This window comes from Balaenoptera borealis, assembly GCF_965194805.1.
Source record: "Balaenoptera borealis genome assembly, chromosome: 10".
Lineage (NCBI taxonomy): Eukaryota > Metazoa > Chordata > Mammalia > Artiodactyla > Balaenopteridae > Balaenoptera > Balaenoptera borealis.
Genome location: NC_138874.1, coordinates 86,594,914 through 86,607,477, shown reverse-complemented (window position 1 = coordinate 86,607,477; position 12,564 = coordinate 86,594,914). Strand labels below are relative to the sequence as shown.

At 40.5% G+C, this 12,564-nt stretch overlaps 2 protein-coding genes across 7 annotated transcripts in view; one reads left to right on the top strand and one right to left on the bottom strand.

The window, feature by feature from the left end:
* ENTPD1 (ectonucleoside triphosphate diphosphohydrolase 1) overlaps positions 1-4,116 on the bottom strand; it is a 153,395-nt gene extending 149,279 nt beyond the window's left edge. Inside the window, exon 1 of the mRNA XM_082406534.1 lies at positions 3,923-4,116. The gene's annotated coding sequence lies outside the window, so the exon portion shown is untranslated. The remainder of the gene's footprint in view (positions 1-3,922) is intronic.
* The window catches only part of TCTN3 (tectonic family member 3), a 35,299-nt gene continuing 26,787 nt past the window's right edge, over positions 4,053-12,564 (top strand). For 2 of the 6 annotated variants that reach the window (XM_082406524.1, XM_082406526.1), the window contains exons 1-9: positions 4,057-4,586; positions 4,758-4,881; positions 5,202-5,320; positions 8,834-8,961; positions 9,198-9,306; positions 9,386-9,501; positions 9,979-10,014; positions 10,576-10,656; positions 11,750-11,875. In XM_082406524.1, coding sequence (XP_082262650.1) covers positions 4,352-4,586; positions 4,758-4,881; positions 5,202-5,320; positions 8,834-8,961; positions 9,198-9,306; positions 9,386-9,501; positions 9,979-10,014; positions 10,576-10,656; positions 11,750-11,875 — 1,074 coding nt within the window. In that variant the 5' untranslated portion in view covers positions 4,057-4,351. Of the gene's footprint in view, positions 4,587-4,757; positions 4,882-5,201; positions 5,321-8,833; positions 8,962-9,197; positions 9,307-9,385; positions 9,502-9,978; positions 10,015-10,575; positions 10,657-11,749; positions 11,876-12,564 lie in introns of all 6 variants that reach the window. The other 4 variants (XM_082406528.1, XM_082406525.1, XM_082406523.1 and 1 more) reach the window with 4 other exon arrangements.

The window sequence follows — 12,564 nt, the reverse complement described above, 5'->3', positions numbered from 1 at the left end:
GAAATCGATGTTTGGGTATACATAGCTAGGAGTCAAGACACACTGTTGTCTTATGAATATCCAATTGACCCAGCATAATTTATTGATAAGCTCACACTTCCTCACTGCACTGCAGTATCACTTTTGTCATAAATCAAAAGACTATATATGTGTCGGTTTGTTTCTGGCCTCTATTCTTTTCTATTGGTCTATTTGTCTATCTTAGAGCCAAAGCTGCACCATTTTATCCTAATAATGAGTTTATCTCAATAATAAGAGGTGATATATCGTAGGTATAGGCCCTCCAACTTTGTTCTTCTTCCAGAGTCTCTTGGCTATTCTTGGCCTTTTGCAATTACATATACAGTTTACCCTTGAACAGCGAGGGGGTTGGGAGTGCCAACCCCTACCCAGTCGAAAATCCACAGATCATCTAGTAACTTAGCATTTACTATCAAAAAAAATCTACATGTAAGGGGACCCACACAGCTCAAAGCCATGTTATTCAATGGTCAACTGTAAATTTGATATCAGCTTGTCAATTTTTACCACAAAATGTCAATTTTTACTGGGATTGCACTGAATCTATACATCAATTTGGAAGAAGTAATATGTTTTCATTAAAAGTCTTCCTAGCCTGAATTTGGTGCAGCCCTCCATTTACTTAGGTTTTCTTTAATTCCTCTCCGAAATAGTATATAGTTTGATATGAAGAGATCTTGCACTATTTTAGATTTATTCATAGGTATTTAATTTTTTATATTATTATGAATTTCATCACCTAAAATTTTTTATTTTCTAATTTATTATTGCTATAATATAGGAATACAATTGAGTTTTATATACTGATCTTGTATTTATCCTTTCCATTGCTCTTAATTTATTCCTGCATTTTTGTGCTTCCATCTGGGATCATTTTTACTTTAGCCTGAATAACTCCCTTTAACAATTCTTTGTGTGGGTCTGTAACAAAAAAGTTTTTATTCTCAATTTTCATTTTCTAAACACATTTGTATCTTCATTTTTGAAGTCTATTTTGCTGGGTATAGATTTCTAGGTTACCTTCTTTTAAAACATTATTCCACTTTTCATGGATTTCCTTATTTCTGTTAAAAAGTCAGGTGTGAGTCTTATTATTGCTCTTTTGAAAGTAATATGTCCTTTTTCAACTATATTTTTGGTATATTTGTGGAGGAGGGAATGTTGGGTGTGCAGCTTGATAAAGGGAGTTGATATCAGTCTTCAAGATGTGGGGCCTCTCTCTTCCTCCTAGTTGTCAAAAGCCATCCAGGGCCTTGTCCTACCTGTTTAACAAAAGTGCCTACATGACTGTCCCTGCCTTCTTTAGGAGCAAGTTCTTCTTCTATCCACTGCTTGCACATGGAAGCAAGGTTGAGAGGCTGACCTATCTGACTCTTCCTACAGTGGTACTTCAATCAATAACTCAATTGTCCAAGGGGCCTACAGATATCAATAGCTTCTTTCTGTGTGCTTAGAACACCCCCAAGAGCCACTCCTACTTCTATATTAAGCCTCTGCTTATGCAACTTTTGTTTGTCCAACTATATTCCAGTCCCGTTGGCCTTCTTTTTTTCAAAGATTGTCATAATGTCTGGTCCATTGACAGCACTCCTTCATGGTTTTCAATATCAACGTATGTGCATGGATGCATATGAAAGTGTGTATTCATCTAACTTTCCTGTAATTTTTAGAGATTTTCTAAAGCGGGGAGGAGTCAGGAGAGGCTAGAACCTGTTCTCAGTCTGCCATCTTGATTCAACCTCTCGGTTAAATTTCTAAGCACATATTGAACTCTTTTAGTACCAAACACAGACAGCTGCTAGTATCATAAGATCTTTTTTGGAAATCTCTGCTTCTGAGGTGATATCATATTAAGCTATTTCAATTTAAGACTCAATCCCCATGTTGAAATTCGCATCTGCATGACACATGTGAATAAGTTTCATTGTCCTTCCTCAAAATTATCTTCCAGATTTTAATATCTCAAAAGACCTGAGAGTTCCGTATTACAGATATTCCTAAAAACGTATCACAACAAAAATATAAATAATATTTTTGCTCAACTATAACAAAAAAGAGTATTTAAAAAATATGTAAAGTGTTAAAATTCAAAAATAAGAAAAAGCAACTCAGTAATCTTGAAATGTTATTTCCCTACACTCAACCCTGAAATTACTTCAATCAACAGGCTCTTTTACCAACACTAATAAATTCATTAATAAACTTATCATTGATTTACCACTGATTGAGAATTAAAGAGTAAAATGCAAACTTGGAAATCTAAAATGGTCTCCAATTGGTTGTACAATAGAAATTTTATATAAATAAATGCAATCCTGAAATCATATAAACACTAACTATTCATAGCAGCTAAATCTAAAGAGTTCAACAAGACAATCTTTTTAAAAATATTTAATGCATATCTAACATGTCCTAGGCACTGTTTTAGGCAGAGGATACAAACAGTGAACAAAACAGACAAAACCCTCTGTTTTGTGGAGCTTATATTCCAGTAAATGCATATAATTTGAATAATATGAACATGGCCTTTTCCTACAGAAATTACTAAAAAGGTAGATAAATATTTTATGCCCAAACACAAACATAGATGGCTCTTATAGCAGTCCATCACACAATCACATAAAAAGATTTTGAGAACGTTTATAACACAGAGATACAGTTAGCCACTGACTTCAAAACAACAGAATATCAATATCTTGTCAGAGAATGTGAGCAAGGTCAGGTGCCCTAAAATTTATCTGCCTAAGCGATTCACTTGGAAAAGGAGGTATTGGCTAGATTTTGGTAAGGGTATTAGATGTTAGATAACTCTTAACAGATCTTAATTTATATCCCCAACCAAGCAATTGAAATAATCCAGATATCAGGACTGTGCAGATTGACAAAAACAGTGAGGCAGGAACAAGATTTTGATACCCTAGAGTTGTACTATGCAATATGCTAAATATGAGTCACGCGTGGTTAACTTTGAATTAATTAAAATTTTAAAAGTCAGCTCCTCAGTCACATTAGCCACACTTCAAGTGCGCAATAGCCACATACAGCCTGTCGCGGCAATACTGAACAGTGTACATACAGAACATTTCCCACACTGCAGCAAGTTCTACTGGACAGTGCTGCTCTCGGGAATCAGAAGAGGCACACGACTCCTGGGAAAAAACAAAACTTTCTAAAGAGGGCTACAAAAAGTGGCAATTTAAGGAATTCCTTGGCAGTCCAGTGGTTAGGACTTGGCATGCTCAATGGCAGGGGTCTGGGTTCGATCCCTGGTCGGGGAATCGGGGAACTAAGATCCCTCAAGCCCCGCGGGGCAGCCAAAAATTTAAAAAAAGGAGTGGCGACTTATAATAATGGCAAAAAGTAAGTTTTCTTCTCCGTCCCTTGGCTATTTTTCAAATTTAAATAAGTTCTCAGTGTGACCATCAGTGTGTTTTCCTCCCTAAGATTATCCTCTATAAAAGGATTCTCAGACCTCCCTGGTGGCGCAGTGGTTAAGAAACCGCCTGCCAATGTAGGGTACACGGGTTCGAGCCCTGGTCCAGGAAGATCCCACATGCTGCGGAGTAACTAAGCTCGGGCGCCACAACTACTGGGCCTGCAATCTAGAGCCCGTGAGCCACAATTACTGTGTGTCACAACTACTGAAGCCCGCATGCCTAGAGCCCATGCTCCGCAACAAGGGAAGCCACCGCAATGAGAAGCCCATGCATGGCAAGGAAGAGTAGCCCCCGCTCCCCGGCTTACTGCAACTAGAGAAAGCCCCCACGCAACAACCTAGGGCCAATGCAGCCAAATAAATAAATAATAAATCTTTAAATAAATAAAACGAGCTCTCTAAAAATGGGCTCATACTTAAAAAAAAAAAAAAAAGAAAGAAAGAAAGAAAGAAAAGGATTCTCACCGTTAGAATCCGGAGTGAAAAAGATACGCAATTCTAGTTGCAGCCTCTGAGGCTTCCCTCTACCATGGAAGGGCTCTGCCCTCTGGGTCGCGAAGTCTGTGCACACTGGGCATTGGGCTGAACTCCTACTGCCACTCAGCGGAGAGAAGAGACAAGGGCTCCTTTGCCAGTTTGGCGGTTGCCGAGCGACAGAGACAGTGCCGGGCCTGGCCTAAGGAGGAGGGCGCAGACTGAAAGATGCTGAGGGATCTGTAACAACGCCGCCTTCTATTGGCTGAAGAGCGCTCGGCCATTGCCATGAGCCAATGAGCAGACGCATACGGATGACGTCAGACACCATGCGACTCCTCCCACCCACTCTCTAGCGACGCGTCTAGAGACCACCGAAACCCACCTCAAACCCTTTGGTGGGGACGTCTGTATTACCGCATGTTTACCTCGCAGCTCGCGCTACTGCAGGTGTTCTTCCTCATGGTCCCCGAGGGGGTCCGGCCTCAGCCATCTCCGTCCCCGTCTGGGGCAGTGTCCACCCAATCGGACCTGGGGCCAAGGACGCAGGGCGAGACCCTTCAATCCTCCTCGGAGGTGCCTGGCGTCTCTACAGTGGGTCCTACTGTCGTGACTCCCTCGGCGCCTGGAAATAGGACCGTGGATCTCTTCCCAGGTGAGGGGAGAGGATGCGGGGTTGGAAACTGCTGACTTAGATCCAAATTATGTGAACAAAGTGAATTCCCATAAAGTAAGGAGTGGGGCTGTTGGAAGAAGGGGAATTAACACTTGGAAGAGTTTGAGGATCCTCACCCCATTTGCTCTGCTTTATGTTGTACTTTTATAGTCTTACCGATTTGTGTCTGTGACTTGACTCCCGGTGCCTGCGATATGAATTGCTGCTGCGACAGGGACTGCTATCTTCTCCATCCCAGGACAGTTTTCTCCTTCTGCCTTCCAGGCAGCGTGAGGTGAGCTGCGATGCTCAGGTTGAATCCTAAAGGGGATTGGGGCTGTAGAGTAAGTAACATTTGGAAGTAGGAAGAGTTAGCCTTCGTGCCTCCCACCCCCACTTCCACTCCTGGGAATGGAACTACCTTGGTTTTTCCCAGGAGAGCCGTTCCTCTTCTGATGCTCTAGAGCAGGGCTGGCCAATAGAATAGAATCTTCGTATTGTCCTGTGGCTGCCCAAGGCGTCCTCTCTTTGGCATCTGACTGATACCGGTGGGGCACCCTTCTTTGGACCGAATCCTCATTCTAAATGTATCTATTCTCCCTCCTGTTTCCTCAGGTCTTCAAGTTGGGTGTGTGTAGACAACTCTCTTATCTTCCGAAGTAATTCCCCATTTCCTTCAAGAGTTTTCATGGATTCAAATGGAATTAAGCAGTTTTGTGTCCATGTGAACAACTGTGAGTAGAAATATGTTGGCTATTCCTATTGCCTAACATTTACTGAGAGTTAGCTTAGTCTCTGATGTTTTTTCCTTTTCTTTGTTTTTTAAACTTTTTTCCCCCCTTTGGATCTCTATCATGCTCCCTCTCCTTCCACCTGTACCCCTGCCCCTTCTTTTTTCTCTTATTAGTGAACATTGGCAATCTCTTTTGCCCTCTTGGCTGTGGACCAGAAAACCCATACAGAACTTTAATTTCAGTCAGCCCTCTTAGCTCAGAGGATTACAGATAGACTATATCTCCCATTTGCTACGATCTCCATGAAGGGGCTCACTGAATCCCCAGTGCCTGACATAGAGGCACCAAATAATATGTGAATGAATGTCTTTGACAAATGAGTCTACATCAACCTTGTTTTTATTTTATGAGGCAACAATATAGGTGAAAGAACATTTGACTTGGGTCTCAGCCCTTCATTTACTTACCAGCTGCACAGACTTGAACAAATTTCCAGGCTCATTTCTTCAACTGCAGAATGAGAAATAATATCACTAATTCTGAATGTGAAAGTGCTCTGTAACTGTAGAGTGCAATAAAAATGAAAGGTAATTGTTATTAAGGTTTTTAAATAGACTTAGATGGCTTCTGGGGTGGCGCGGTGGTTGAGAATCCGCCTGCCAATGCAGGGGACACGATCCCTGGTCCGGGAAGATCCCACATGCTGTGGAGTAACTAAGCCCGTGCACCACAACTACTGAGCCTGCGTGCCGCAACTGCCGAAACCCGCGCGCCTAGGGCCCGTGCTCCACAGCAGGATAGGCCACCGCAGTGAGAGGCCTGTGCACTGCAGGGAAGAGTGGCCCCCGCTCGCCGCAACTAGAGAAAAGCCCAGCAGCAAAGCAGGCAGCGAAGACCCAACGCAGCCTAAATAAATAAATAAATAGACTTAAAAAGTTGTTGGTGATGAGTATAACATTTTTAAAGATGTACATCTAATATATGTTTTTTAAATTTATTGTCTAAGAAGCAAGGTAGTGTTCTCACATAAAATAGACTTAAATGTCCCTTACACTCTGGAAGTCAGCTCATCCTGGTTTCATCTGTTAGAAAATAAATTGCAAAACTATATTTGTTTCATAAAGCAACCAAGTTTGGGTTTGAGGGACCTTGAATTTGGAAGCAGTTATCAGGAGCCTTGCGGCCATTCAGGTTGTGAGAAGGTAAAGGGAGCAAGGCAAATGCTGCATTTTAAAATAAGGCTGCAGCTGCCTCATCGTTTCCAAATCTCCCATTGCCTTCTAGTTCTAGCCTCATGAAAATGCTCCAGGGATATCACAGTAGTGTCCAACTGGTGCTGCCTGCTTTTAACCGCCCCCTGCTTCCCATGCCATACTGTTTCCAGACCAGTGTTTCTGAACTTTCTTTCCCCAGCAACACCTGAGAATCACTCCTTTAGAACTTATGGGATACTTTGAATTGTTATTATTTTATATGAATGTTGTGTCTCCCCAGGTAAATTGTCGGTGCGTAGAAAGGATGGACCATATCTTTGCCCACAGTGTTTAATATTTGCTGATAATAATCATCAGTAACAGACATTGTTAGTCAGAGGCTGTACAACATGATGGAGTGGGAAAAATCCTAGACCAGGAATCGGGAGATCTGTGATCTACTCCTGGCTCTGCCAGATGGCTCTGTGGCCTTTTGCAACTCATTTACCTCTTAGGATCCAAATTTCCTAATGGAATTGGACCAGATGATCTCTGGGCTTCCTTCCACATCTGAAATTGTATCAATCTAAGTCTAAATACCTTTAAGCCCTGTTGGGTGTAATATACCATACATGATGGTAGAAATTTTAGACAGAAATTCTATTTATCCTTAGCCTGTGCTTCTTATCTGCATTACTCCTGCTTACCATCACTACCGCCAATATCCCTGCACTACAGTGAGAGACAAAATGTTAATGTTCTCTTATTCTTTTAAGCCATGAAAAAATATTCAGATGGATATTTTCCATCTCAACGTACCTTCTTTTTTTAGCTTAACTTTTCTTTCATTTATAAAGATAGAAATAACTACATTTTTTAATGAGGTAAGTATTTCTTCCATGTGGTTTTCAGGGTATGAGTTCTGAAGGAAATATTAAACAGCTCCTGGAAGCTTTAAAATTTGAACATTTCGGATCAGAGATGGAAGAAGGTGGTCTGCAGACCAGCAGCATTAGTATCACCTGTTCCAGAGCAAGGCTTTTCAATCCTAATATGCACCCACATCACCTGGAGATCTTGTTAACATGCACATTCTGATTCAGTAGGTCTGGAGCATGGCTTAAGATTCTGAATTTCTGACAACATCCCAGGTAATGCTGGGGGGCTGCTAGTCTGTGCACCACACTTTGAGTGATAAAGATCTAGGAGACAGATAGAAAGTGAGTAGCCTGAAAGGCCCCAGAATTGAGAGTTATCTTCATTTCGTGTTCCGTGAGAAAGCTGAAAAGTCAAATGATTAGGACTTTGTGATCACAGAGGATAAAGGTCAAACTTATGTAATGTAGCATCTTCATTAGCTTTTGGTGATGCACGTCTTGATTTCCTTTTGAATCTGTCCAAATGACCATATTTATGAAGAAAGAAAGAAACTAGTATGGGACAATTTTCTGCTACATTCCTTTTTCAAGTTAGAAAACTTGGGTGGTAAAACAGGGTGTTGTGCATTACAGGCCACCCTCTGGGCAGGGGAGAATGTCAGAGGCCTTTACCTACATCTCTCTTCTGGTTCTGAAGTGCCATAAGGAGATGGCTGCAGGAGCTTGGATAGATTTATACATTGCTATAATATAAATTACAAAATTGTTAGAGAAAATACCCTTTGGGTGTATTTGAAAAATCTTGAATGTAGAAATTATAAGGTGAAAGGAATAAAATACGACAAATCCATATACTTGAGAGATGGAAACCTTATTATGAGGAATGGTTAGTTGAAGTTTAGAGGAGATTGGAAGACTTGGAGAAGACAAGTCAAATATTGTCTCCAACTCTGCCATCTTCCTATGGAAACAGTACCATTTTGTTGTACTAGAGACTCCTCTGGTATGGGACAAATATGTGCATTACCGAGACTCCTATTTTCATCACAAATTGCTAATCATACACATTCCTGGCATCAGAGACTTGGAACTGACTGGCATTCGTTGGTCATATTCTTATCTCAGATATTAATACTAAAACAATAATTCAATTAACAAATTACAAATAAATTATTAGGTGATAGAAATCAAAATTGTTATTATCTCTGAAGATGGCGTATTGATTGGGAACCTGGGAAAATGTTCTGAGTGGTAGTAATAAAAGTATATAAATGTTTAAAAATTCTTTGAGTTTATGCTTAAGATTAGTACATTTGCATACTTTACTGTGTATATTTTATGCCTCAATAAAAATATTTTTAAAGATTAGTTTCTTGGTATGCCAGATACTTAAAAATGATTTTATTTTATCTAAACCCCTTTTCTTTTTAAAAATATTTTAGCAAAATTAAACTATTTCCAGAAGCTCCAAAAGGTCAATGCAACCAGCTTCCAGGCCCTGGCTACAGAGTTTGGAGGTGAATCATTCACTTCAACATTCCAAACCCAGTCACCACCACCTTTTTACAGGGTGAGCCTACGGAAGGGGGAGGGATTGTTTGGTTTGGTTTTTCCCCGCATACTGACAATTGACTAGGTATATTTGAGATACCCACCTGCAACTAGGTTAGCCACTGTCAGCTCTTTTGGAGGGCAGTATTGTCCATGTTAACCACCTATTGAGTTAACTTTTGTTTCTGCTTATTCTTTTCTGGTGGAGTTCAGTCCAATCTCACTGTGAATAAATTTCTGTTATACTTTGTTTAGGCTGGGGACCCCATTCTGACTTACTTCCCCAAGTGGTCTGTAATAGGCTTGCTGAGGCAGCCTGCAGGAGTCGGAGCTGGGGGCCTCTGTGCTGAGAACAATCCTGCAGGTGAGCCTGGAGTACAAGTGCCAGCCTTTTTGTTCAGTTTAAAATAGGCTTTCTCATGTACCACTCCCTTAATTCTAAGGTTTCCTGGAGAGTAAAAGTACAACCTGTGCTCGTTTCTTCAAGAATCTGGCAGATAGCTGTACCTTGGATCCCACCCTCAACGCTGCCTCTTATCATAACTTCACAGTCTTGAAGGTGAGTGTCCCTTCTCTCCCCACTGTCACCACTGTGGAACTTAAAAAGTTATCATGCTTCCCACAAACACTGAACTGGAAGTCAGGATGCCCAAGAGCTACGTAGAAGGCAGAGGGCCTAAAAGCCCTGTCACCTGAAGAAAGATGAAAGAAGTAGGGATAGATAGCCAGGATAAGAGGTTCTCACCTTTCTGGCTAGTGGAATTTGCTAAGGGAGGTAGGATGGGGTGACATCTCACTATTTCACCAGAACTTGTTGCTTTTGCTGTTTGTCAGAGCTCTACTCAGAGTAGGTGGGCGCCACAGCGCATCCAGCCTCCGCTCAGCCCTGCTTCTGGCATTTTCGTGTAAGGAAGAGTCAGGTAGAAAAAAAATGTTGATTTTTTTTTTTTTCCCCCCAAATGAGAAACCACAAGCTCCTGGAGATTTTATGTTAAGATATATGCACACTCATGTCCTTGCTGTTCTCTTATACTAGGTTCCAAGAGGTTTGAGTGATCTGCAGAATACGAAGGTATGATGCTTTTTACCAGGAAAAACGAAAGAATATTTGGTCCCTTTACATCTGAGGCAGTTTCACTCTAGATTGTAATGGGGAAAGAGAATGTGTGTGTGATGCATCAAACTGTTCAAGTATGAGTCTAAAAGAGTGTTTTTCTGTTTGTTCTATATAATTAATAAGCATCATATGAAATAAGAATTCATAAGGTATTAGGTAAGTTTGAGAAACTTCGGGTTAAATAAAGTTAAACATTATATTTAGGATGGACTACTTGAAGTCTTTAATGTGCTAGAGGGTCTTCTTAATCTCTAAGAGGGAAGTGTCAGATACAGTATTTCTAAAACTTATTTGACCATGGAACCTTTATTTTATATCTATAGAAGTAATGTTCCAAAAAATATGTTTTGAGAAGTGCTGAATTAGAATGACTTTTGAACTTAAGTTGTAGACTGGCAATGGAAGGAGAGAGGAAGGTGATGGTCAAAAAGGAAAATTCTCATTTCAGCATAATATGTAACGAGAAGAAAAAGTGCTGCTTTCAATTTTAATTGATTTGCCTCTTTCCCTTGCTAGTTCCAGGTGCCTGTAACACCTGTCTCACAGGCTGACTCTCCTCTGCTGGCTGGAAACACTTGTCAGAATGTTGTTTCCCAGGTAGGGACGCTGACCTCAGATTCTGGACTGATGTATGTTGATCGGCATTAGCAGAGGTGCTTCATCTTCCATTAAGTACCAGGCCAACCCCACGTGAATTTTTGAGCATTACCTGTAACTTCACACATCAAGGACTGAGCCCATCACCTTCCTCCCCGCGTGTTTCAGTCGTTTCCATTGCTGCCGTCCTCTGGCATTTCACATCCAGAACATTAAGATTATTTCTGGTTCTTCTTTCTTTGCCCATGTGCAGTCTGTTATGGTTTTTACTGACCACAGTTCCTTTTATTGACAAAGTCAGTATCATCTGAACATCTGAAATAGACTAGTCAACTTCTTTTCCTTTATTCTCTCTCTTCTAATCAACCAACAAAAGTAAGAATTATTGGAAAGCATCATTTTAAAAACTATGCTCAGAAATCTCAGGTTACCTTCACTTTTTCATGACTTCTGTCTCCAGCTACCATCTTTATTCATCCTCGGACACTGTGAGAGCCAGGCAAACCAGGTTTCCATTCCATGCTCACCTCTGCCTGTGCTCCTACTCACCTCCTCTGCACAAGATCAAAACTTATTTTTCTTCCCTTTCAGTTCTTACCATAAACTCACCTCTCCCATGAACTCTTTCAAAGAGCTCTATCCAGTCTCTTTTTTTCATGTGTAGATATAATATGAAGTCAAATTTTATCTTTTCATGGTATTGGTATTTGGCATTTTTAAGATAACTTTTTTAGTCTCTCTCATCCAGTTACTTTTTAAAATTGAGATATAATTGACATATAACATTGTATTAGTTTTAGGTGTACAACATAATGATTTGATGCACATATATATTGTGAAATGATCATGGCAGTAAGTTTAGTTAACATTCATTACCACACATAGTTAACAAATTTTTTTCTTGTGGTGAAAACTTTTAAGATCTGCTCTCTTAGCCACTTGCACATATATAATGCAATATTGTTAACTACAGTCACCATTCTGTTCCCTCATTCAGTTATAGTAAAACCCTTAAAGACAGGAAATCTTCTGTACTAAACATAATTGGCCCACAAAATAATTTTTATTAATTGATTCTACTTTTGTATTTCAGGTCATCTATGAGATAGAAACCAATGGGACTTTTGGAATCCAGAAAGTGTCCATCAGTTTTGGGCAAACCAACCTGACTGTTGAGCCAGGCACTTCATTCCAGCAACACTTCATCCTTCACTTCAGGGTTAGGGCCCTTCTCCTACAGGGGATCAAGAAGAAAGAAATATCGGGTTAGAGGTAGCTCCCCTGCTTCTGTAACACACGCAAGGTAGAATAAGAATATGAAGGACTAGTTCAGTCTGTCAACTGAAGCCTCAACATTTAATATTCCATAATTTAACTTCAAGTGATAAGGATTCAACAGTGTTTATTCATTAGCATGTTCCCCCAGCAAAGCAGGACTTCACTCACAAATCCAAACTCTTTTTTTAAATAGTCATTTTGAATCATAAACTCAACTAATATCCCACAAAAATTCTTTAACTAGCTTTTTTCATGTTTCTGGGCATTCAGCGTTTTACTCACTTCCCAGTTAATCTAAGTTTCCAGTCTTGATCACCACCTTTTGGCTTTCTTCACTTTCTTTCTTTTTGAACCCAGCAGAGTCCAGTTTCTTCTCAACTCTACCCTCAAGTGATCAAGCAAATCCCATGTCTCTCAGAGTTCATCTGTGGAACATCTATAGTTAATTAAAATATATTTCTAAATTACATTTAAACTCCTCTGGTTGGGGCTTCCCTGGTGGCGCAGTGGTTGAGAATCTGCCTGCCGATGCAGGGGACACAGGTTCGAGCCCTGGTCTGGGAAGATCCCACATGCCACGGAGCAACTAGGCCCTTGAGCCACAACTACTGAGCCTGCGCGTCTGGAGCC